Source organism: Sebastes fasciatus, chromosome 6 (genome assembly GCF_043250625.1).
Source record: "Sebastes fasciatus isolate fSebFas1 chromosome 6, fSebFas1.pri, whole genome shotgun sequence".
Taxonomy (NCBI): Eukaryota; Metazoa; Chordata; class Actinopteri; order Perciformes; family Sebastidae; genus Sebastes; species Sebastes fasciatus.
In genome coordinates, this window is record NC_133800.1 from 34,841,231 (window position 1) to 34,867,538 (window position 26,308).

A 26,308-nucleotide genomic window follows, 5' to 3' on the forward strand; every position below is an offset into this window, starting at 1 on the left:
TCTATCTCTCTATCCATCCATCCATCTATCTCTATCTATCCATCTATCTATCCATCCATCCATCCATCTATCCATCTATCCATCCATCTACCCATCTATCCATCTATCCACCCATCTACCCATCTATCCATCCATCCATCCATCCACCCATCTATCCATCCACCCATCTATCCATCTATCCATCTACCCATCTATCTATCTAACCGTAACAACCTCGCGAGAGTTCCCCACAGTTTGCTGGCTCCCTTCTAGCCACTAACTAGTAAATCCGGGGGGTTGCATTCAGAGAGCGGACGAGACGAGACGAGCACGAGCGGAAGTCTCGTTTGTTGTTCTTCCTTCTGCTTCCGTGAGACGTTCAGGGTCTAAACGGGTTCAACAGCCTGCCAGCGTCTGCATCTGCATGTCTCCACCAATTTCACTCTATAAACTGTCTTCTACCGCTCCCGAATGAAGGTAATAACAAGTCTCACTTTGTTCTCATGCTGTGGACATTTAGTCCAGGTTGTCCCGGGTTGGATTTCACAGTTTAATCTTGTGTTTTAGACTAAACTCCTCCGTGTTTCTACCCCCGCAGTCTGCCTCGCTGCAGCCGGGCAGCGTGCGCTCTGCTGCGGCTAGAGCAAACAAATCCAGCGCGCTGCTTTGGAGCTCACCTGGTGGTTCCACCTGTTCCTATACTATATAGTTGATGTTTTAATAGTTTAAATAAATATAAATGAGTATATATGCGTAACCCAGAGGGCGTGTTTACCTCGGTGCCAGGTGTGACAGCTGGTGAGCAGTGGGCCTCATCCATGGCACATTACGCGCATGTCAGTTGTCACTTTTGACATTACAGCTATGTTTGGACACTCAGCTGTTGGTGCAGTTGGCCATGGTGACATATTTTCCACTTGTTAAAATAAGTTTTCCAAAGCAAGCAGATTCAGGGTTTTAATCTGTCACAGCCTCATGTTCATCATCATCATCATCATCATCTCAGAGACATGTGATGATGAGAGTTGGGTCTCCATATGGTTGTGATATGACGCGCAGCCAGCAGGCCTCGTATATCTGCCCGCAGCAGCAGGCTACACTTGTGACCCAGGAGTATGTAAACAAGTTATGTAAGTCTTCCTCCAAACTTGTTCACCCTCTCCAGAGCAAAACCTCATGGCGGCTGCATGCATTTACTATCATGCACCCTGTTCTTTGCAGGCTTCTCCTGCTCATATGCACGCATGGTGTAATAAATAACAGGTCATGCAATATTATATGAGCCCCCTGCATGCATATACTATCATGCACCTTGTTCTTTGCAGGCTTCTTCTGCTCATATACACGGCGTAATACATAACAAGTCATGCAATATTATATGAGCCCCTGCATGCATATACTATCATGTACCTTGTTCTTTCTACCCCCCTTTGCATGCTTCTTCTGCTCATATGCACACATGGTGTAATAAATAACAGGTCATGCAATATGATATGAGCCCCTGCATGCATATACTATCATGCACCCTGTTCTTTGCAGGCTTCTTCTGCTCATATGCACGCATGGTGTAATAAATAACAAGTCATGCGTTATTATATGAGCCCCCTGAGCCATGCAGGCAGCAGACTCACAGCAGGGGGGTTTAAATAACTACTAAGCTCCTGCTGCAAGCTGGGTGGTTTCTGAGGAGACCTCCTGCAGATTGCACGGCTGCTAATAGAGCAGATGTAAAGAATTCCTCTATCTTTGACTGAGTAACTCTTCTTTTTTGCTTGTGAAGCGATACTCATAGTGTTTGAGAAGAAACTTTTAAAGTGTGATGTGATAACCAGTCAGATCACTTCAATCAACAAGAATATTGAGTTCAGAACAGCGAGTTCAGAACAGCATGTTCATATATAGTGTATATTGCACTATAGTGTATCTTTTAAAACTTTAAATTCATTGCATTAATCAAACTGAGGGGCTACCTTGTCTCGTATCGTGACACAGATATTTTACAAATAAATCTTGTTTTAGTAGCATATTCTTATGATTGAATACATTCATGATGTTCACCTGCTTTGGGAAAACACGCATTGTGGTTGCTTCTTGTGTGTTATTAACAGCAATGCATGTTTTATTATAATGTCGTTAACATGCTGACATACATCCTATTTTGGAGCACAAGGCTGTAGATTTGGGAGTTCAGATTATATTCAAGATCAGCTCCAGTTTAGTTGAAGTCTACGTCGAAATCAAAGTGACTCAAGCTCTATTGGAGGCTAAAATGTGCACGCTTGCTTCAGTTAGTCTGATTTATTTCTGTTCTGTACCCTTCAACAAGTTCAACAACTGTGAGATACAGGTTGAAGGTCTTTGGATTGTTTTTGTGTCTGGCTGAGCTGGGCGATATGATTCAAATCAACATCACAATTTGAATAAGAACATTTTCTCCAGTATTGATATTTGACATTTGGGAAATGTAAATTAATCAAATTGCGTTCCACTACACATGAGCCCAAACTCTACACACATGTGAAACAAAAACTGCAATAATTTAAGTAGTTTATATGTGTTAGTGCTACATAATGCTGCAAAGACACTTGGGATAAATAAACTATCGATTTATCTGCTTGAAGTTATTGGTTTAGACAACAGAATTTTGTAAAACTTTGATATCATTTCACCAAATTTTCCCAGCCTTCATTTCTGGGAGACAAATCAACGATGCATTAGTACAATTACTAATGTTTTACAGTTCTATATAACCAAAAAAAAGGTCTGACAAGTCGATTTAAAGTCCAGATTCAGACGAGAATCAAGTCATGTAGCACTTATCAGAGATTACGGATACGTTTTCCTATTTTTGTCCTATGATGATTGCTGCAAATTTGTGCAGAAGTGTCTCACTGTTATACATCGCACAAACCCAAACTCATCACACACGTAAAACAAAAACTGTAATACCTAATTCTGTTAGTTTAGTTTATAAGTACAACATCATGCTGCGTTGACACTTGAATTTCCTATATATCAATCTATCTATCGATCTATTAATTTAGACAACAGACTTTTGTAAAACTATAACATCATTTGTAGAGCTGCAGCGATAAATCGATTAGTTGTCAACTATTAAATAAATAGTTTAAAGTAAGTTAGATTCCATTAATCAGTTTGAGTCATTTTTTTTAAGGAAAAACAAGTCTAAATTCTCTGATTCCAGCTTCTGAAATGTGAATATTTTCTGGTTTCTTACCTCCTCTACGACAGTAAACTGAATATCTTTGAGTTGTGGACAAAACAAGACATTTGAGGATGTCATCTTGGGCTTTGGGAAACACTGATCCATATTTTTCACAATTTTCGGACATTTTACAGACCAAACAACAGATTAGTCATTAATCATTTGATCCTCATCATGATATCATTTCACTGAATTTTCCCAACCTTCATTTCTGGGAGACAAATCAACCATGCATTAGAAAAAATCCCCCGATGTTTTACAGTTTTATATAACCATGAAAACAGTTTGAGAAGTCCAGATTCAGATGAGAATCAACCCACGGCAGCGATTATAGACATGCTTTCCGTTTTTGTCCTATGATCACTGAAAAATTGAGCAGGAGATGCTTTCCCACGGGGAGCAATTTAAAGTAATTATTCCAAAATATTTCTTGCATGAATCAGTTTTCTGCGTGATTACTGCCAATTGTGTTGTTGACTGTTGACTGTTATTTGAGACTGTGGTAGGTTCAGTTGCTGCTGTTGGAGTGGATGTCTGTAATTCTGCTCTAAAATTGTGTTGCCATCATTTTTTAATTTGCTGTCACTTGTAGATCAAAAGTTTATTTTCCTGATCTTCACGCAGACGTAGCTCTCCACCTGGCTTCAGCTTGGACGGTGGATATTAATTCCTAAAATCATTCAGCACCATCATACTGATAACCAAACTATGACATCAGTGTCTCAGCTCTTTTTATATATATAGAGGGTAGTTTTTTTGTTGCAGCGTGTCATAACTGTCCTCCAGGTGCTTCCTCTGTGGTTTGGCTCAGATTTGGTCGAGGTTTTGTGTCGTCCTCATGCAGCCGTGTGCCGGTAAACGCTGGCTGAGGTTGCTGAATCCGCCAGCCACTTTTTTTGAATATCTAAATGTCTCCGGGAAAATATTTTGCAGGTGGCTGGAGAATTTTGGGGGCTCGCCATTCACAAAGACTTGGAGAGAAAAAATGCTACATCTTTGTCACAACTGATCGTTGTTGTTGGATGTTTATACCGATCTGTCCGAGAAGGAATGTGTCTGTTTCTGAAGACACACTCCAAACAACAAACACTGACCTCACTACAGGGGTATTTCATGGTGTTAGATGACTCGAACAGAATAAAAACACAGGTTTCTTTTCCAAATTAAAGAGAACATAAGTATATTTGAAAACATACTGCAACAAGGACAGGAAGCTTTTTTTGTTCTTTGTTGTAAAGCTGAAACAATTAGTTGAACTCTTTTTAATTCACTAATCGTTTGAGTAATTTATCAGGCAAAAACTCTCTCTGTTTCCAGTTTTTACAATGTGAGGATTTGCTGATATTCTCTGTTTTATATAAATGTAATATCTTTGGGTTTTGGACTGTTGGTCAGACAATTTGAAGACGCTGTCTTGAATTCTGGGAAACTACGATGGGCATTGTTATTAAAATTTTATAACATTTTACAGACAAAATCATTAATCCGTTTAAGTAATCAAGAAAATAATTGGCACACAAATCAATAATAAAAAAGTATATATTTTTTTATTCTTGCCAAATAAAAATGTAGCTTTTTTTAATCACTTACTAAATATAACTACATTATTTTATTTATTTTTTGAATTGTTTTAACTTAATCATAATCTCAATTATTTCACATTCTTTTGTCATTAAGTTTTGTAATGGTGTTATTTTACCGTTTTTAATCCATTCTCCTTTATTTAAAGGTGCCCTGTGGAGTGCTTTTATTTTATTCTTTTGTTTTACAATTTCTATTATTATTTGTATTATCATTATTATTTGCTCTGCTCTTCTTAGTGCAGGAGGAATAGGTGCCACCTCAGTGCCAGCTAACGAGTATTTCTTTGTTTCTGAATTTAAACTATAATATCTGTGTTTCTTTCTTTGTTTTTCAGATTAACAGGTATGCCAAAGGAAAAATATGATCCTCCAGATCCCCGCAGATGTTACACCATCATGCCAGCGGAGGAGGCGGCCAGTGGGAAGAAGTCTTACTGGGCCGAACTCGAGATTTCTGGTCAGTCTAACTCTGCTTCCATAAAAAAACATCCCAACTGAGGCCGTGAAGCTCAGGTGTAAATCTGGACCTACACAGACCAGCAGAGCCCAGGATTGAAAATCGCTACCATACATTTGTTTAAATATATTTATATAATATTAAGAAGCCAAGATGCTGTTGGTTAAAGGGCTCCTAGTTAAGATAATAAAGATCTGCAAACCACATAATTGAAATTATTTTGACCCCAAAAACCTCAGATGTCAAGTGACAACAAGATCACAGGGCTTCTTGGGTCAAATGTTCAAAGCTGAATAAGTGTGAAACTGAGGTTAACAAACTTTCCCTGGCTGGTTAAAAGTTGATGACAAACATGCAAATCAGGTTCTGTTTTATGTTATTTGAACTTTTATCTTTACATATTAGAGTTAGTCAGTGAAGTGATGGAGGTTTCTTGATTGAAGCTACAAAAGAAACATCTAGAAATTCACTCTTTAATTCAGTTGTATTGTTTTTTGTTAATAAAGTCTTTATTAAAGTGCAGTAAAGGGCCCCAGAGTTCTCTACCAGTGCTCCACTGGAGTCCCATCAGTCTGGTTTTACTGTCACATAATGCTCTTGATACTGTTTCGTGTGGTTTTCCACCCTGAAAACAATTATATCCGGGCTGAAAAACTGAATGTAGCTCTTGTTTTGGCAGGAAAATGTCAGAATTTAAAAGGGTTTGAAAGGAAACAGATATTTGCCACAAAACAAAACCATATAATCATCAGTTTCCAATAGAAGAGTCTGTTTAGTTCCCTGGTTTGATCAAAGCTCAGTTATAAAATCAGTGTTTTCTGAATGAGATCTGGAAGTAAAGACAGTTGTACGTGTGTTTGTCTGGTCGCAGGACGGGTGAAGAGTCTGAGCACCTCGTTATGGACGCTCACCCACCTGACGGCGCTGCACATCAACGACAACAACCTGAGCCGCATCCCGCCGGACATCGCCAAGCTGCCCAACCTGGTCTACCTGAACCTGTCGTCCAATAAGCTCCGCAGCCTGCCCGCCGAACTGGGCAACATGGTCTCTCTCAGGTAGGCTGGACCTGTTCACGAGAGATACTGTTAGGGACATTAATATATCCTGGATACTCAAAATGGGCTTTTTTAAATCTGGAAAGAAATTATCAGTATGCTTTGTCACAGATCTTTAGAGAATGGTTGAATATTCTGCGATAGGGCTGGAAGATATGGATTAAATCACAGTATACTGTATGTCATTTTAAACTTTAGTAGCAATTTATGATGTTAAATAGTAACATGTCTGGAAATTCAATTGGGAAACCATCTTTTGATAATTCTTCAAGAAAACAAACCCTGCTTCCACTCAGCACATCTGCTGACATCTGTCCACTTGTTGGAAGTCTATTTAAAGGATTGAATCTTGTTAATCACTTCATTTGAACAAAGCTTTCACTTCACTTAACAGTGTATATTTTGTCTCGGAAAAACAAACTATTCTTTGGATTCATTCAAGGGATTACATGCCAAACAATCCCAAAGAATAGAAGCAAAGTGCTGATTAAAACACGGTGATCAAACACTCAGAAGAAAGAGGAAGATTATGAAATGTGCGAGTGGGAGTAGTGATTCCACAGGGCTCAGCTCAAAACTGACAAACAAAAAACGAAGATGACAAACAAAGACACGTTATGACTGGAAGACGTAATTGAAGTGACAACAAAAGGACAATGTGGCAGATGTTTTGACAACAGTAAAAATACATGAATGACAAAGGATTACCTCATTGTTAGAGGAAGTTTGTGAAAGACAGAAAAGACTGAGACACAAAATATTTATATTTTGTCCCGTTTCCTTGCAGGGAATTGCTTTTAAACAACAATTTTTTACGAGTTCTGCCTTATGAACTTGGGAGGCTTTTCCAGTTACAAACCTTGGGGCTAAAAGGTGAGGCTTTTCTTTTTATTATTACCATTATTTTGGACTCAGTTATATATTCTAAATTGAATTCTGAACATCTTAAATCACCACTATCCACTAAATGCAAGTGAATTCTGTCATTATTTCTTTACTATACTTTTATCAGATGTGTAAAGTGGCCGGTGAATAAAAAGTGAGAGTTCCCTGCTTTGCATTTTTATATATAGTTTATATTTATTATATGGTTGTTTTGCAGGAAACCCTTTGTCCCAAGACATCCTCAATCTGTACCAGGAGCCGGACGGAACCAGAAAGCTTTTGAACTACATGCTCGACAATCTAGCAGGTAAACGGCTCGGCCGCTTCACCTTACCGCACGACCGCTTATTGGAACTCATGCATATTTAACCGGCAGTTTATTGTAAACCTGAGCAGCGCAGGTGTACCATAGCAGGTGTACCATTGTGTTTGTCACAGACGAGTGAACGCTTATCCCTAATTTCCCCTCTGCCCTGCCCTGTTTGCAGTGCACCCAGAGCAGCTCCCCCAAAGACCTTGGATCGCTCTGAAAGAGCGAGACCAAATGAGTCCTTCAGGTACGTTCACCAGGGTCAGAGTTATTTCAAATTAAACTTTCCTGATGGAGCAGAGATAATTCATTATACTTTGTCTCATTGTGTCTGACTCACGTCCAGTTCCATCTACACACATTAAATGTTTCAGTGGAATATCTTTCCAAAAGTAATAAACTGCAGTATTTGTCCATGTAGGGCAGCAAACACCAGAAGAATAAAATTAAAACTACATGGATCTCTACTATAATCATTTTGTATTCTTCTGCAGCCGTGTTCACGGTCATGTGCTACAACGTGCTGTGCGACAAGTACGCCACGCGACAACTGTACGGCTACTGTCCGTCCTGGGCGCTCAACTGGGAGTACCGGAAGAAAGGCATCATGGAGGAAATCACCAGCTGTGACGCTGACATCATCAGCCTGCAGGTAAAAGAGCAGCGTCCCCTCCATATTTCCCCTGTTACAGTATGTTTTCTACTTAAAGCTTGCTTTGTTTTCCAGAGAAAAGAAAGAAATCGGACAGTAATCAGATTACTTGTTTACCTGCTCACAAAGTAAAACTATATGGGCTAAACTATATCTTACACCCGGCACAAAGTGGCGCTTTTATTGCTAGTTTCAGACCAACGCAGTTGTCATTTTCGTGCCCACGTTGTGTAAGTAGCGAATGTACTTGCGCCCATGGGCAGAGGGTCAGTAGATAGATAATGGATGGTTGGTAGTCGATAAAGAGGTAAACATTACTGATTAACTGTCGTCAGCACAGGAATCTATGCGTATTTTCCCACTAATATCATTTCAGATATTCACCTCCAGTCTCTTTAATTGTCTTACAAGCTACCTGGACGTTGAGAGAGCTTCGACTAGTCAAGGAAATTATGGAATATTTTTGAATTTTCAGAGGTGGAAAAGTTCAGGGATATATATTTTGCACTTAATTCCCAATATTAAATGGTATTTTTGGGGCAGATTTATTGGAAACCACAGTTTTTTTGTTTGTTTTTTAGATAAGATTTTTGTTTCGAATATGTACAAAAATGAAATAAAAGATATGAGAATATTATATAGATTATACGAAAACAAGACAAGAATACCCAGCAGACACACACGGCGAACTCTAAATAACAACATAATTAAGTATTGCATGTCTGTAAAAGAAGTGAATTTAAAATATTAAAATGGAAAGTTCTTTACTAGTGTATCCTACATGGGCTTGGACAAAACTTTAAATCCATCTTTGAAATGGAAAGTTGTAAAGAAGTTATTGATTTTCGCATCAATATGAATGACGGGAACCTTGTTTTTAATGTGGAATATTCATAAGAGAAAGATCGAGTTGACGGAGCTGACAAGTGGAAATAAAAACAATCAGTCAGTCTTGGAATAAACAATCTGAGTTGATGTTGGTTAGTCTTTTTACTTTTTCACTTTTATGGAAAGACATCTTCGACCTCATCAGGATCAGATCCTGAAAGCAGGCCACATTTCATTGACTCTTTTAGGTGACATGTTTTGCCCTGTGTGTCTGCAGGAGGTGGAGACGGAGCAGTACTACACTATGTTTCTGGAAACACTAAAGGAGCGCGGCTACGACGGCTACTTCTGCCCAAAGTCTCGTGCCAAACTGGTCTCTGAACAGGAGAGGAAACACGTGGACGGCTGCGCTGTGTTCTTCAAGACCGAGAAGTGAGTTTCTTTTAAACTTTACAGAACACGATGTATTGAGCACCTTGTGTATTTGTAGGTTTTTGTATTGTTTGGATATCCAAGAATGTTTTATGGTCTTTCATGCTTTCAGCTTGTAGAAAGTCCTTTTTACTAATAGATGTAGGAAATGTGTTACTTGGTGACATCACCACGTTACGGAAAAAAATGCGGGACTTGAAGTAAGGAGTTCCAGGCAGTTCAGCAGCAGTGTTTCTGTGGGGGAGAATAACTCCCTTTGGAGTGGACTTTGGGCTTTGTACCTTTGCAGACCTTTTACATAAAAAAATATATATATATAACACACTAAAGGAAAGGGGAAAAGCACAAAAGCATAATAGGTCCTCTTTAAGTGTGAGATTTCAAACTCTTCCATTGATATTTAAGCTGCTCTGTGGATGTTTCCTGCAGGTTTACTTTGGTCCAGAAACACACTGTGGAGTTCAACCAGGTGGCCATGGCCAACTCTGAGGGCTCAGAGGTCATGCTGAACAGAGTGATGACCAAAGACAACATCGGGGTGGCCGTTCTGCTGGAGGTCAACAATGACCTCTTCTCCGATGGTAAGAACATTACCCAGAAACAGAGAATGTAATTATGGACGGGCATTTCAAGCAAAAATACTATTTTATAAGACCGTTTAGGTGAGATTTATTTTGTTTCTGTTGAGATTCAATGTAGTGTGTTTTACGATGCTCCGTTCTCGAGCACATCTCCTAGCTGAAAGTATGGTGGGGTGCGGTGCCACACGCACACACCTGCACTGACGGAAAAGTGCCAAACTGAACGTGCTACATTAATTTTACCTAGTAGTTACTACCAGGTGGCGCCTGCGACAGTAAGTACAAGGGAAAATATATATTTTTAAGACAAGATGATAGTCGTGTAAACTATTCGTTTTTTTTTTATAATTTAATGACTATTTGAAAATCATGACCCAACCCTCGATGTAATCTTACTACCCCTTGTCCTGTAGTTCAAGGCCTCCAGGTGTTCCAGCCTCCCAAAAACATAAAAAAAAATTCCCACCGGGGTAGTAACTAAATGTGATTTTAATTTATGAATTAATGAATTAGTCAATTATTGTTTTTGTGTAGTATATAACACGTCAGAAATAAGTGAAAAGGGCTCAGGGTGACGTCTTCATTGCTTGTTTTGTCCGATCAACAGTCCACCACATAAAGATTTTCAATTTAAAATTATATAACACAGAACATAGCAGCAAATCCTCACATTTGAGAAGCTGATCAATTACTTAATGATTTATCAATTATCAACAGTTAATTAACTGATAGTTTCAGCACAGGTATATCATCAATCTGGATAATATTTACTTTACATGTGAATTGACCCTCTCACATTTGTAGCTTGAAGTTTAACAGTTAAAAAGACCACATATACAGTATAGTGTTATTATTATTACTGTATAATACATACATGGATCCATGGATGCACTGTAGGCAGAAATCCAAGATCAGGTGTTTGCCAAAAAAAAATATAAAAGTAACACAGGAAGTTTATCTGCAGTAATGTCTTTTTGCCACAAGGTGTCACTACTGACTACTACATTCAATGGAGTGAAATAGGATGAACGATTGGTCTGTTACATGTAAATAATATAGAGAATATTTCTGTTATGTTGTGGTTTAAACATATTATATCATCAGTATTTATCAGTTGATTCATTAAACTTTGCAGTGAGTAACATGCAGGACAGTACTGCTCCATGTATTTGACAGTAATCGTACATGTACAGTAAACTTCCCTGTTTGTGTTTGATTTATGTCTTTTACACTCACGTTCTATAAGTCTTCCTCTTCCCTTTAATATTTTTATTTTACTGTCTCAGCACTTTCTGAGTTTCTAAAGTTGCATCAGCGCTCTGTGCTTTTCTGGAACCAAAATAAGACCATGTTGAGGTTTTATTTCTGGGTTTTGGGGGGTTTAACAAGCCTTTTTTTACTCGTGTAAAGTTTTTTTTGTCTACCAGGTCTTTCAGGGAAAAAACCTGATTTAATTCTAGAGCTGCAACGATTAATCAATTAGTTGTCAACTATTAAATTAATTGACAACTATTTTGATAATTGGTTTGAGTAATTTCTTTTTTTAAAGAAAAAAAGTCTAAATTCTCTGATTGCAGCTTCTTAAATATGAATATTTTCTGGTTTCTTTCCTCCTCTATGACAGTAAACTGAATATCTTTGAGTTGAGTAATAAACAACACATTTGAGGACGTCATTTTGGGCTTTGATCGACATTTTTCACCATTTTATAGACCAAACAACTAACCGATTAATCTAGAGATAATCAACAGATTAATTGACAGTGATAATAATCGTTAGTTGCAGCCCTTTAAAAAAATTAAAAAAATTTCGCTCCTTCATTGGCTGCACATCTGTTGCATAATCCAGTATTTTATCTCCTGTGTTTTCAGGCATGAAGCCACCACAGGAGAGGCAGCTGATCCTGGTGGCCAACGCCCACATGCACTGGGACCCCGAGTTCTCGGACGTCAAGTTGATCCAAACCATGATGTTCCTGTCGGAGCTGAAGAGCATCGCTGAGAGGGCCTCGGGCTCCGTGGCGACCGGTTCGCCGACCTCCGACCCGTCCTCCATCCCCATCGTCCTGTGTGCTGACCTCAACTCGCTGCCCGACTCCGGTAGGACTGTCTCACTTTCTCAGGGACCTCCGTTAACATTTCAGTCTCACGCTCGGTCTTTTAATTCTCCTGAAGTTTATGTTTCTACACACAATAGATTTTTAGGGTTTTATAAAATAAGACGGATGTTCTGGATTAATGCGGTGCAACTTTGCATTAAAAGGTTTACCTTCTGTTATGATCCAGGTGTGGTGGAATACCTGAGCAACGGAGGAGTGGCCGAGAACCACAAGGACTTCAAGGAGCTACGCTACAGTGAATGTCTGACCAACTTCAGCTGCAACGGCAAGAACGGCACCTCGGACGGAAGCATCACACACAGCTTCCAGCTGAAGAGCGCCTACGACAGCAATCTGATGCCTTACACCAACTACACATATGACTTTAAGGTAAAAAACTAATTTACCGATTATTTTCCAATGCAGGCTGCACAAGTTTACATTTTTAGATGCATTTTTAATTCTGTTACAGATTGCCATTGGTCTCTTGGTCTTATCTGTAAGGTAGAAAATCAACTAGCAGACAACTTAATCAAATTACACAACTCAAGAAAGTACTATTTGGGCTAAAACATGTAAAACCACTTGTATCGTTCTTTCAAGCTGATTTATGTCATTGAAGTCAAGTTTGGAGGCCCAAAGTAATCACAAACAAATGATTACCTTGTGTCCGTTGCCTCCTGATCATTACTTTTGTGCCCAAATTTGGGAAAATGTAGGTATTTGGGGTTGGAAAACATACATATTACATACATATACATACAAACATAATATTTACTCATTAAAAAAGGGCTCAGGTACACTGCATGTAGAAATATATACACTTCAACCTCCTGAGTTGTGATTAGGGCTGTCACAATATCAGATTATATTAATATTTATAGAAGAATTTAAAATAATAATAATGCTATCAGTCAAATTGATCTATAACTTTGTTTACTGTGTGTTTTGTTTTGAGTGTAGGGACGTGGAGAGAGAATCTGTAACCATAACTGTATATATAAAATGACTGAAAAGGCACTGGATTATTTACACAATATTATCATGCGTGTATTATTAACATGATATCAATATTTAATTTTTAAATATCACGGTTATCGTCAATACCGATATATCACAACACTCCTAGTTGTGATCATGCCAATAATCAGCTAAATATTTATTAAATCAACCAAAAACTTAAATAAAAGCAAAAAGTATATTATCTTTGAATGTGTCTGAACCACCTTTTTCACTGGGGCTGATTTGTTGCCTTTATATGCAATTGGCAAAAGTTACTGTACAGTTGAACTTTGCATTTGACTGGAAAATAATTAAAAACATTGGGCCTGGTTGAGCATCAAGTAAAAGGACATACAGTTCAACAGTGAGTGGTTAAAAACCCGAGCTAGCTGATGTGATACAGTTTTTTCCATAACGCAGATTCACAGTTATGTGGAATGATTTATATCATTATGAGTATTTGTGTTGTGGGAGATCCCAGTGGGAATGGAAAACCCTGAACATTACAGTGTCTGAGCTATGATTTACCCTTTAGAGTGCTACAAAACAACACAGCACGACTTTTCTACGCTTTTTTCAGACGGTGTTGGTGGAGACGATGCCTTTATGTGCTTTATCTTGTGGCCTCTGCTCTGGCGTCTAATGAGTCATGCAGTCAGTCGTCACACAGAGAGATTGATGTTTTTTCTGCTCCCAGTTTTTACATCATTATCAGAGGACTTCCCCTTACACAAACATGCAGATGTTCTTACACAAACAAAGAAGAACCAAATGGATTGAATGGCTCATTTTGGGACTTTAGGCACAATCAAACAATCCCTTTTTGTTTAGAAGTTATTTTTCCTTTGCGGTATCTTATTTTAGTGTCATTAGTTCAACAGATGCATCATCACTGAGTTTCTGTTTACATAAACAAATTGGATGACTAATGAATGGTAGGTGAGTCAGAATGAAATGAGTCAAACATCCACCATCCAAATTCTTTTTGGTCTGGAAACAGTCAGTGGGCTTGTGCTTCAGTCAGCGGTATTATCAGTGGGCGAAGACTAAAATTACGTGCAGGCAAGTGGATGAGCCTTTAGGTTTATGAAGTTTTTCCTTCACGCAAATTTAAGCATGAACCCTTCCTATACACAAAAACCATCCATTTTAGATGATAAACAGTTCCAAACATCCGTTCTCATCTGTCACAGCTCAGAACATATTAAAGTTGGATGCGCAGCTTTAAATTGGTATCACATGATGTGTTTGTGTCTGCAGGGCGTTATCGACTACATCTTCTTCTCCAAGACCCACATGAGTGTCCTGGGCATGCTGGGACCGTTGGACAGCCAGTGGCTGGTCGAGAACAACATCACCGGCTGCCCCCACCCCCACATCCCCTCGGACCACTTCTCCCTGCTGGCCCAGCTGGAGCTGCACCCTGCCCTGCCCCACCCGCTCAACCCCCTCAACGGGCTGCACCTGCCGGTCCACAGGTAGTGCAGCCTGAGAGAGAACCCCCCCCGCCAACCCTTCCTGCCCCACCTTCAAAACACTGCCCACCCCCCACCCCCACCCCCACCCCCCCTCCAGCTTTATACAGGACCCTGTACAGTTTACCGATCATGTTAAAACTCAAGACGCCATCCGACCCCTCCAACCCTGAGACACACCCACCCAAAAGGAGTGAAGTATTCGCCCGTTTGTTGCTCCTTTTTGTGTTTTTGCACACTGTAAATGTTTGTTTTAATACATTTTTTTCTCCCCTTGAAAAGGCTTGATACCAAATGTTGGGCTTGGGATGAAGTTGCTATGGTAACCCCCAATGTCAATTTATTTTTGCCTTAGATGATAACCGCTTGTAGATTCTGCTCCTACAACAACAGACCTTAATAACTAATACTATCAACTTTTTAAAGATAAACTACACAAATGTCAGCAGACATGCTGAATTTCATTTGCTGTTTTTTTGACATTTCACAGAGCTGTGAAATAATCTTTTTAGAGTAAAAACACAACATATTATCAATGCTGCACCACAGCATGTATGTTGTGTTAAAGTCACAGTCTATAGAACTGGAACCTGCTATCACTCCCAAATTACACTTATTTTAGTGAGACACTACAAACGACTGAAAGTTAGGAATGTTTACGAGCATGTGAAAGGTTTGTTTACATGCATATTTTTTGTAAACACAGGTCCATATTTTCAATTCTGATCGGCCGAGAAACACCAAAATACTTAATTCAATTACATGTGGAGACATTTTTAATGTTAAGAAGTACTGATTTGGCTTTTTAAAAGTAATGTAACACTAAATTGGTGTGTTTCATATGGGAACTAGAATATGAAATCATCTCTTGTCACAGCTGCTTGTGAATCACATAACAGTGGATTATTTTAGGAGGCTTTCAGATTGACACTTGCCTTGTGGAAAATAATGGAGAGTATTCCAAGTTCTCGTCTTTCTGGATCTCATTTCCATTGATTATGTCGCCATCCTTCCTGCCAGGTAGCAAATCTCAACCTGAAAGCCGCCTCATGGTGCTGCGTGAATGTTAACTGAGCTGCTACATTCACTTATATTAATTATTTTTCTTCCATAATACGGGTCTTGAACCCCGCTTTGATCATACAGGGCTGCAACTAACGATTATTTTCTCGATTAATCGATGAGTTGTTTGGGCTATAAAATGTCAAAAAATGGTGACTGGTGTTTCCCCAAAGCCCAAGACGACGTCCTCAAATGTCTTGTTTTTTCCACAACTCAAAGATATTCAGTTTACTGTCATAGAGGAGTAAAGAAACCAGAAAAAATATTCACATTTAAGAAGCTTTTTCTTATAATTTAATCAAACTGATCGATTATCAAAATAGTTGGCGATTAATTTAATAGTTGAAAAATAATCGATAAATCGTTGCAGCTCTAGATCATTGCTAAATATTTTACTTGCAGACGTATCGTGTTCATCTCGTCCCGATTCATGCTCACTGCAGTTTAAAAGATGCAACTCGTGAGTTTTCTGAAGAACGACGATGTAATAAAACCATAACAGGCCAAATGAGAGCTCAAATCCAAAATATTTATAAGAAGCGCAACTAAATTAACCCCCTAATATATTCCTTGCTTTGAAATAAATAGTTTATTTGTAACACAATCCAACGACAATGCGCTTTATACTTTTAGCTTTTGAAGTCGTGCTTTCAAACACCTTCGGTCTTAAAAGAGTATCGTCCCGTTTCCCCCTCACCCGACTGGCCAAAGAATCTCCCCAGTATGAGTGACTAAATAAGATAATATTTATTTATTGGTGCCAGAGAAAAAAAAAAACTTCCTGAGAAGAATCTGCTAATGATTCGTGACCAGGAGTCGAATGTATTTACCAAAGGCTCACTATGAAATTGGTTGTTGGAGCCTCTTAATGCCAGATTCCTGTGGACTTTGTATATTTGTGTCAGATGATTAGAACTAATAGCCCTTTATGTAAGTTGTACCTCAGGGCTATGCTATGCATCCATTAGTACCTCTCAAACTGAAGACGAGCAAAACCAAACAGGAAGCTATTGGTTTGAAAATCCTTTATAAAGCACAGGTGATGTATGTACTTACATACATATATGTTGTTGTTGTAGAAGTCCCACGTCTTGGTGCATTTTTGATAAAACTGCTGCTGCATTTTTGCTCCATTCCCAAGAAGAATAACTTGGGGAAACTTAAATGTTTAAGTTGTCAGAAGATGCAAAAAGCGTTTGGATAAATTTGGTTGAGACACTTTAAAAACATTTGGTTTCGTTGTGGCTTTTAAGAGAGGCTCAAGGATCAATGTTGGATCGAATGCAGGGGTACGACTGGGTATCAAAATGTTTAATGTTGTCTAAACCAGTGGTTTCCAACCTGGGGTCCAGGCCCCCCTTAAGGGCGCGATAAAAAGATCACAGGGGGTGCGCCAGGATTTGATAAAAAACATAGTAACACACTTACTGGATAATTTACACAATAGTCAGTATATCAAAAACTATTATAAGATATATTCTTTTGCTACTTAGCAAAATCTGATGAAATATTCTGCTTCAATCCATATTTGTTGGCGTTTAGCCTTTCAAAAACGTCATTTTCACTGCGGTCAAAAACCTATTGGCTCTCCCGCTTGACGAACACAAAGGGAGGCATAAATTAAATTACATTTATTTTAGTCGTTACAAAAAAAAAAGATCACGTGTCTGCATTCGCTTAGCGAATCCGTCAAGACGTCATCACTTTATTTATGTTGACGAAACTGACGAGTTCTATTCATTAAAGAAAGTTGATTTAATAAAATAAAAAGACTAACTCATTTAATATACTGGATTACTTTATTAAAATTGAGGATTTTGTTCGAGGATTTGTAAAAATTTTAGGGCGATGTAGATACAAGTAGGTGGGCTTCAAGGACAATAGGTTTGGAACCACTGGTCTAAACCAGTGGCTCCAAACTTGGTGGTTAGTAAACAAGAAAAATCTTTATTTTTTACCTTTTATCTTTGGAACTCTTTACTAATATGTGCATTTTTTTCTGCCTGTATAGTTAGTTGGTGTCAGTTAAATTCTAAAAAGAGAATAACACTCTTGGCCTTTTATTAAGGGTTCACAGGCAGAAACGGTTGGGAACCACTGGTCTAAACACAATCAGCCATACAACTACTTTACCTAAAATAAAACAGTCTTTTGATTTAAATCAGGAACAATGTGATTAAAGAAAAAAGATTATGAATCTGGTCAGACATTCAATGTCAGCTTCTCAATACTTTGACACTTTTTGATTGGTACAGAAGACAATATTGAGGTTTGATACCCAGCCCTACCTATGCAAGGGGACTCTATAATAGCTGCCTGCACATGCACTCACAGTGTTCAACATATCTGGCACATTTCACACTGTAGTGTCTGGTAAACACTGACGAATGAGATTGAATTAGTTAAATTAGTCATTTGCTCTGTTCAGTATTTGAAAAGAAAAGCCATAATTTTGGGATAAAAGGTGTCAGCACACAACACGGCACCCTGTAACCTCAGCTTTAAACCGCAGTCAGATCAGTTCAACCGGCCTGGACAGGCTGTATCAGCTTTGCTTCATTTTGCACATGATTTGACGCTTACGCTAACGGATACACCTCCAGTTTTGGTGGAGTTGATGAAGACTATCTTTGTGAGAGCATTTTGAGGCCTATACTTCACTCCTAAACTCACCTCACAGGGTTTTCTGATTTTGTACAACAGCTGTACATAAATTAAATTGCCTTTTGAAGACGGGGGCGTCTCTCACATCTGTGAGGGGAACGTACCGTTCTCCGATTAAGAGGGCGTATTTTTTTTTCTCACAAATCAAAGATGTACCTGGTGTTGTACTTTATTTTCTTTGCCCGGTGCACTAAGATCTCCTATGTGAATACCACCTCCACCTGTCTCTGATACTCTTGTAGAGACAAAACTGGTCTCTGTCCAACTTTGTTTTTGAACTACGGGCATTTTCTGTCTCAAACAAACATGCAGTCTTTCAATTGGTACTTTGTACAATTCAGTATTACCAAGTTTTTGAGGAGAAGAAAAGATAAATGTTCTAGGTTTAAAAGCAAGTTTGTCTTGATGGCTTTTATTTCTCCAGTGCACATCTTGAAGTGTCCGCTCAAAGCTTTTCACGCTCTGAGATGATGCTTATTCAAAATTAATTTCCCCTCTTTCACATCTCTCTTCACACACATCATCCACAGCCACTTCTTTTCAGTTTTCCCCAATAATATCCAACTATCATTAGCATTTTCCCTGTTAATTTTGTCTCTGTAGAGCGCACCTCGCATACTTTTTCTACAAACAACGTGCCTAGTTTGTACAATTTCTCCAACAGCAGCACTGCCCATGAGACCAAGACGCTCAGAGATTAACCCAGCACCATCATCCAGCCATCCATCCATCCATCCTTTCATCCCTCCAAATCCTTCCTGAACCAACTCTTATGAGGAACTGAAACTGAGGAATCATTGCTCACCTCAGACTGGTTTCTGTTTATTTTTGTATCCATAACATCGAGGACAAATCATTTTGTTTGTTGCAGTTTTTCTCTGCAAAGAGGTTGCTGTACCTCTCACAGGATTATCACGACTATCATCACGTGTGATTTCTGAATGTAAAAATCCTGTGTTTCAATATCTGGCCCTGGTTTGTTTGTTTTTTCTTCCACTGTTAAGTTCTTTCAGGCTGATTTTACAGCAGTGTGGTCGCTACATGAGGTTTTTAATCTTTGGTGGCCAATAAGACGTATGAACATTATCTGACAAATCATTTGGACGAAGGGTTTTGTTATCTTTAATCTGCTTTTACATGATGAATTTGACGGCCTCTAACTAGGCCAGGTCGCTGCATCCAAACTGGGAAACATGAATTTAAAGTATGCTGCGTAAATGTTTTCCGCCCAGTGTATTAACCTGTAAATAATGATGTCGAAAAGGAATTCAAAAACACAACATATGGCAAATAATGCTGCGTTCCGTGTGAACTGGGAAGTCGGAATTTTTGAGTTCCCAGTCAGAAATTTCAACTGGGATGTCCCCTGAAAGTTGGACGACTAACCAACCCCAACCTCAAAATCCAAGATAGCTGCTCCGCACATGTAGTAAATACTGTTCATTAGCACTTCTCTTATTAAATCAGTCGTACACACAGTACTGTCCAACTTCTATCCGTGGACATGTTGCTATGGTGTTTGTATGCGCAAAATATCGGAGTAATGTGTTATCAACTGTTATTGCTAACAATGGCTAACCTAGTTGATTTCCGAGGTAAATGGAACGCAGCATAAGTCTGATTAAAAAAAATTTGATTATGCACAATTTGAACTGAGTCGATACAACCTTTAAAATGCATGGTGTATCGTGAATATGTTCAGTAAATGTTATACTGACCACAGGTTAATGCACTGGTTAATTTGCTGGAATGAGGCCATTATAAAATGAAAGATTTGGATTAGAAAAGGGGAAAAGGCAGCATCTTGTGTCAAAACGCTTTCAAAAGTCTTCCCCCGTCAGTTGGTTTGACAGTTATAAAAACATCTTCCTTTCCTTCAAACTTGCAATTAGCATCTGTCAATTCCAAGAGTGACAAGACCAGGATATGCAAGGCTGTTATTTCTCAAAACAAGCTATTTATTTCCTTGGAGCATTCCTAAAAAAGTATTTGAAAGTTGCAACTTTCAGCAGATTTATTCTATGTGAAGTGAAACTGGGTGAGGATCCTCAGCCACCAGCAGTCACCAACAAAGGTGCTACATTATTTCTCAAGAGGATTTTAAAGAACTGCACTTAAACCTGTTATATTTAACAACAATGTTAAGTTTCTGTTATCCAGACAAGCAGCTCTGCACCACATTGGTTTTCAATCCAACCAGTCGCCACCGCAGACGAGAGGAAGCAGCAAGTGAGCGTTTGATTGGAAGGAAAACTTGCAGCTTTGTGGTGGGGAGCTGCTAAACTTAGACGAGGCAGGTTTGATATTGTGGAAGCCAAAGTGTGCATCGTGTCTGACAAGTAAAATGTCTAAAAGGTGCAAAAACTGCAGCAACACAAGTTACTGTTCGCCTGCGAGGACGAGTGGAAGTGTGTCTAGCGTAGGCGGCAGTGCTGACTTTGTGGTTTTCCTCTGACAAATAATACAGATCTAACCTTTGTAGAGGTCCTTTTTACATTTGTGATGAAAGTTACAGCCGAAAATCAAGTTTTATTCTAAAGTCATGAAAACTGAATAGATAAATGAAAAGATATAAAGATTTCCAGTGAAAGACACTAATTACTGTTAGTTTTGTTTTTATGAAAGGTTTTATAACTTTACAAAAAGCAGGATGATAAGAATGACAACAGGATATTTCATCGATGTTGGATGAAGACCTCCTGCTCTCATTCTGGAGAATTTATATGCTTTCATATAATTTGAAAGAGTACATTCTCCTCTGTCAATTCAGAAATGTTTTATGATAATATTTCTGAAAGGGGAACTCTGATTTTAAACATAAAGTTCAGTTTACTACTCAGCATGTGAAGACATCTGTATAATGCGGTCTTTGACTCGGGAGGGAGCTTTCTAAAGCTTGATAAAAAAAAATAACCCTGATTATGCAATTGTGATGTCATCAGGGTTATTTCATCTTGTGTTTAGAGACTTAACATTTAACAGAGAACCTGCGTTATATACCAAAGGTGTAGGATTCGAAACAAGGAGGAATTTAGAAAGCAGTATGGAAATTGGAGGTGTTTTTGCTAACAAACTAGGGACTGAAAGTCAGGATGTCTCTGCCTCCGCTGCTGAGATTTTGACCAATTTGTCTCTTGTGAGTGAGAAAGTGAGCTACTAAATCACTTTTTACCAAAGTTATAAAGTGTATACAAGTAAAAGAAAAAGGACAAACAATAAAATGAAAGGTAAATGCAAGTAAAAACCAACAATGAGACACGTTTTTTTGGGGATGATGAATAAAATTTGTTCTCAAAAAACTGACGATCACTGATCAGTGGTTTCTGGGGAAGCTTCTTATTCTGTTTAAGTATAGAAAGAGTTTCTTGCCGTATTGAATCTGGTATTTCCATGAATGAATGGAGGACTTCTACAAAGGCTACAGCTGTGTTTAATATGTGAGCAGCCGAAACCAAACATGCTCAACAGCATTTGTATCATCGCTCCACACAAAGCCCCGACTCTCTCCACCTCCTGTAGGCAATAAACATGTCATTTTTTGAAGAGTCTTTTTTGTCTGTGAGTTTTATTCTGGTTATGGGTACAATACAAATATATCAAAGGTTACAGCACCATCGCAAACATAAATCGAAGCATTTGATTCACATTATTTTCAAATTAACAGGAAAGCATTCTCTATTTTACTTCACAGTATAGATTTGGGTGTTTTGACAATAAAATGGCAACATAAACACATTTAAAATGTTTTCATTTAAGAGTATCCATACAGCAATAATGATTTCCCCAATAACACATTATATACTTAAATCGGCACCGTTAAAGTGTCAGTACTTCAGGCATACGAGGAAGCACTAAGACAGTATTATTGTGTAATTATTAGCATTTATCCAAAAGGGTAGCACCAGAAAGGACAATCGATAAAAGAGAACCTCAGCCCTGCTACTGTTCATTCACAGCTTGATCAATTTAAATTGAAGCCATTGTTATGTCAAAATGTTGCCACAAAAATGTGATCAGATGTTAGTTGTGGAAGCAGGGGGAGCTCCACTGGCTGAGCCGGTGTTCCCATTTTCACTGTAATTAAAACAAGACAAGAAAAATAATTAATAAAAGACTAAAGTGAATAACAATAATTCAGAAAGTAATAAGATACAGTAGCTTTGTTTTGTGATCAGGGATGACATGATAACCGAACGGGAAAATATACAGTATTATACGAATTCTAGTAAAGTTTTTATTACCATTATCGCAATAACTGACGACCACAAGAGGAAGCCCTTCCTTTGCTACAGCCCGGCCTTTAGACACAATGAAATATCAGTAAGTACACACTTTTTTGTGTATATGTTTTCAGTGGACAGAAAACAAACAAATTTTTCCATGTCAAAAAAAGACTTAAAGATAAAAGATAACAGTGCCTCCAAATCACAAAACCTTTGTCAATTTCTCTGTTGATATTTAAAGGTTTAACACAAGTTAATATACTATCATTTTCTGTTTTTACTGTAAGGAGTTTGGGCGGCTCTTGGCTACTATAACTGGTAGCTTATAATCTTCAAAGTTTCAAAAAGGTGCTAACAAAGAAACAGATAGTATCTGTTTAAAATGTTTAAAGTGTGTGGAAACCAAAGGCAGAAACACAAAACCGTTGTGACACATCTCCATGACCATCACCGTAGACTGTACACCTACAATTATTTTCATTATTGATTATTCTGCCTACTATTATTTAGCCTAATCATTTGGTCAATAAAATGTCAGAAACTTGAAAAATGTTCATCTCAATTTCAAAGCCAAATGTGACTTGATGCACAAGCCAAATGCACAGATACTCAGTTTAAAATGATATAAAATCTTCACATTTGAGAAGCTTTTTTTGTTAATCTAATCAATATATTGTAAACTGAAATTGTTTTGGTTCTATACGATTGTATAAAATTATGATGTACAAGAATGCAATCACAGATATAAAAAATAAGTCATTACTTTTGCAAATTGCGGAGCAGGACTTTAACCCAAACCGCACTTGGGTCGACACAAACTGTAAAGCCGTTCCTCCTGGTGATTCTGTGGAGAAAGAGAGATGTTACACTTATTATTATTAACAGTGGATAAATAAACTCACACTTGACTCGATGTGTCAGTAAGGTGAGTGATAGTGAAGTAAATTCCCATTCAGAGACACTTCAGAGTTGCAGTAACATAAGTTTCAGTTTAACAGAAGTGGAACATAAAGTGCATTTACTGAAGTGGTACAGCACTATAAATGTGTATTGTGAAGCACTGGTTGATAAACTGAGTTTTTTTTCATTTTGTGCAACTTTGTACTTTTACATCATTACTTTCACTATTGCTCTGAGTGCAGAAATATGTATCTATGTATGAATATGCTAATCTAAACTGCATCATTGCTCTGATGTCAAAACAGATCAGAGATTACTCAAATACTGCACTTGTAATAGTGCAACATTTGCTTTCTTCTCAAGAGAAGACAAGGTAGCAGGGGGAAACAGCTAGCTTGACTTTCTCCAAAGTATAAAAATACAAAATGAGATACAACATGTAAATAAGTGAGCTTTAGAGGTGCTAGTAGGTGTATTTTTAAACTGCTAGCTCTTTCCCCCTGCTGCCAGGTATATGCTAAACTAAGCTAAGACATGAGGGTGCAATCAATGACAAGAAAGCGAATAAGCATATTTCCCAAATGTCTAAACTATAACTTTAAGTGCAATTTTAAAGTATTTGTGCTTAGTAGCTACATTTTACTTCTACGTCACTACATTTCAGAGGGAAATATTGTACTCTTTACTGCACTACAACAGCTAGGTGCTTTGCAGATTAGGATTTTACATACAAAATATATAAGATTAAAAATATGATGCATTTAAAAGATAAAACACCGATACTATGTAAAATTTCATGCACCTCAAGCAGCTGCAAAATCACAGAAACGCTAACAGGCTGTTGCATGATGAATACTTTCGCTTTTGATACTTTAAGTACCATATAGATACAATTTTGAATAGAAGCCTTTTACTTGTAATTGAGTGTTTTTACATTGTGTTAATGCTACTACTCAAAAAAAGAGGATCTGAGTATTTTGTCTACCACTGGTATATTTGGCTTTTATTACGGCACTTCCTGTCTACTATAATTTGAATGCTAGGCTTTTTGTAACTACGTCAGGATATACCGGTAAGCCAGAAAAACAGCCCTGCAGTCTATGAATCAATCATGAATACTCACATGATCTCAGTCCGACGACAGTGTCCTGAAATAGGAATCACCTCAATTTTCCTGATGATCCGACGAGGTATGGAATTAGGGCTCGTCCGTATGCATCTACACCCATTCCTCTGAAGAGCTGTGAAAATATAAAATTTAAAAAGCTTTATTATCAAGTTTAAATTTCGTCTGTGGTGGTTAACAAAATCCGATTTTGTGAAGCCTCAAAATGACAACACATTTTACCCCTGAGAAAACCCAGAAAATCTGAATTAACGTTGCATCTCAGTCTTCCTGAGAGGACAGTTTGCTCAGTTATAGCGGAAATACCTCAAGAGAGCTAAGTATGAAACTTCGCTCACGTGATAACAGTCGTTTCAGACATGAGCAAACTCCAACGACTGGGAAAATCTGTAAGATGCCGTTGAAAGCTCCAGAAAAAACAAGTAAGTGGACCTTAAGTTATGATTTTTTTTCTATTTTGTGTCAAACAACCGTTTCCAAGGTCAATAATGAACTTTAACACTCAGACTGTAACTATTTACTTTCAACTGTAAACGTTTAATAATGTTTTGTACTTTATTAATATACATGTAGCAGCGTTTTTTTAATAAAAAAGTAATAAGTTTAAGTAAGTTTAATGTGTTTTACATCAAAATAGTGTCAAGTATAAAATCAGGTAAAATAAAACTAAATAAAAAAATATATATAAAAAAAAATAGGAACAATAAATATGAACACAAATAGTATGAGAAAATTATTACAGAAAAATAAAATGGCATTTTTTAGTTTTTTTGTCAAATTGCCTGCCTATTGCAAGATATCAAAACGAATATATAAAAAATATGAAAATATAAAATATCACTATATGCAGACGACACCTTATTGTTTCATTAACGTTAGTTGCAAAACTAATACTAAATTGAGAGGAAGCAATCTGACAGACTGGATTACAGAGTTACGATTTTAAGAAAACTCTACCAAATTATGTCATTAACTGTTTTGAAAATAAAAAGTAAAATGTCTTACCATCCATAGAGCTGATGCAGCAGCAGAGAGTCAGAGCAGCCAGGAGGAGCAGTGGTTTAGTCATCATCTTGGCGGTTGTTTTGATCTTTCAGCACCAATGAGGATGTGAGAGTGATGTGAGAGTGAATGGAGTAAAGTCTGGCTTTATAAAGCCCAAAAAAAGGAAGTGTGCGTAGGAAGCATGCTGCACTTTTCCTGTCTTGACACACCAAAATGTAAAAGTTGTGGTATCTTGCTTTTTTTAGGGGGGTTTCTGCTGAATGAGCTTTGTTTCTTTTTGAGGGTGGTCTATTTTTACTGAGCTATCAACCAACTACGGATCACTGTAAAATAAAATAATGTAAGGTATTAAATCATTTTTCATGCCCTCACTATTTTGTACCCACCATTTTTGGATACTAATGCCACATTGACAACATGTTGAATGGAAGGTATGACAGTTGCATGTATTGTGGTACAGTGGTATTAACTGGGGATAAAACAAATTCAGTAATTACATTTATTTTAGCTTTGAATGATAGACTTTAGTTGACAAAAGGCATTCGTGTTTGTTTGCTTTTAAGACATTATTAAATCTGACATGTTTTAACCTTTAGAAATAAAATATAATTCCCATCACTAATTATCACTTTGATGTTGATGTAAACAATATTGTTGTTAACTTTTATATGACGTAAATGCAGCAACAGCTACAGAGCGCCCCAATTCATGCAACTTGTAATGAGTGTCTTCAAACAAGCATAAGACTACTACAAAAATGAT

The 26,308-nt window shown here is 37.8% G+C and overlaps 2 protein-coding genes across 2 annotated transcripts; one reads left to right on the plus strand and one right to left on the minus strand.

Annotated features, from left to right (window-relative positions):
* Window positions 1–315: 315 nt before the first annotated feature.
* On the plus strand, window positions 316–19,255 carry cnot6l (CCR4-NOT transcription complex, subunit 6-like). Its single transcript, XM_074639467.1, has 12 exons — window positions 316–456; window positions 5,124–5,245; window positions 6,117–6,303; window positions 7,091–7,176; window positions 7,406–7,495; window positions 7,677–7,745; window positions 7,993–8,150; window positions 9,256–9,410; window positions 9,840–9,991; window positions 11,863–12,090; window positions 12,277–12,479; window positions 14,352–19,255. The coding sequence occupies exons 2-12, from the start codon at window positions 5,134–5,136 to the stop codon at window positions 14,571–14,573; spliced, it is 1,662 nt and encodes a 553-aa protein (XP_074495568.1). The 5' UTR covers window positions 316–456; window positions 5,124–5,133; the 3' UTR covers window positions 14,574–19,255.
* A 2,906-nt stretch (window positions 19,256–22,161) lies between these two features.
* On the minus strand, window positions 22,162–25,667 carry cxcl13 (chemokine (C-X-C motif) ligand 13). The gene is made up of 4 exons (XM_074639470.1): window positions 25,547–25,667; window positions 24,539–24,656; window positions 23,279–23,359; window positions 22,162–22,366 (listed from the first exon to the last, which is right to left on the minus strand). Exons 1-4 carry the CDS (start codon window positions 25,611–25,613, stop codon window positions 22,306–22,308), a joined length of 327 nt encoding a protein of 108 aa, XP_074495571.1. The 5' UTR covers window positions 25,614–25,667; the 3' UTR covers window positions 22,162–22,305.
* Between the last annotated feature and the right edge of the window lie 641 nt (window positions 25,668–26,308).

Coding starts and splice junctions, on each gene's coding strand:
- cnot6l (XM_074639467.1), top strand. CDS start 5,134: ATGCCAAAGGAAAAATATGATCCTCCAGATCCCCGCAGATGTTACACC. Junction 7,177..7,405: donor ACAAACCTTGGGGCTAAAAG/GTGAGGCTTTTC, acceptor GTTGTTTTGCAG/GAAACCCTTTGTCCCAAGAC. Junction 7,496..7,676: donor CATGCTCGACAATCTAGCAG/GTAAACGGCTCG, acceptor CCCTGTTTGCAG/TGCACCCAGAGCAGCTCCCC.
- cxcl13 (XM_074639470.1), bottom strand. CDS start 25,613: ATGATGACTAAACCACTGCTCCTCCTGGCTGCTCTGACTCTCTGCTGC. Junction 23,360..24,538: donor TGTCGTCGGACTGAGATCAT/GTGAGTATTCAT, acceptor CTTTCTCCACAG/AATCACCAGGAGGAACGGCT. Junction 22,367..23,278: donor CTGCTCCGCAATTTGCAAAA/GTAATGACTTAT, acceptor TTTTAATTACAG/TGAAAATGGGAACACCGGCT.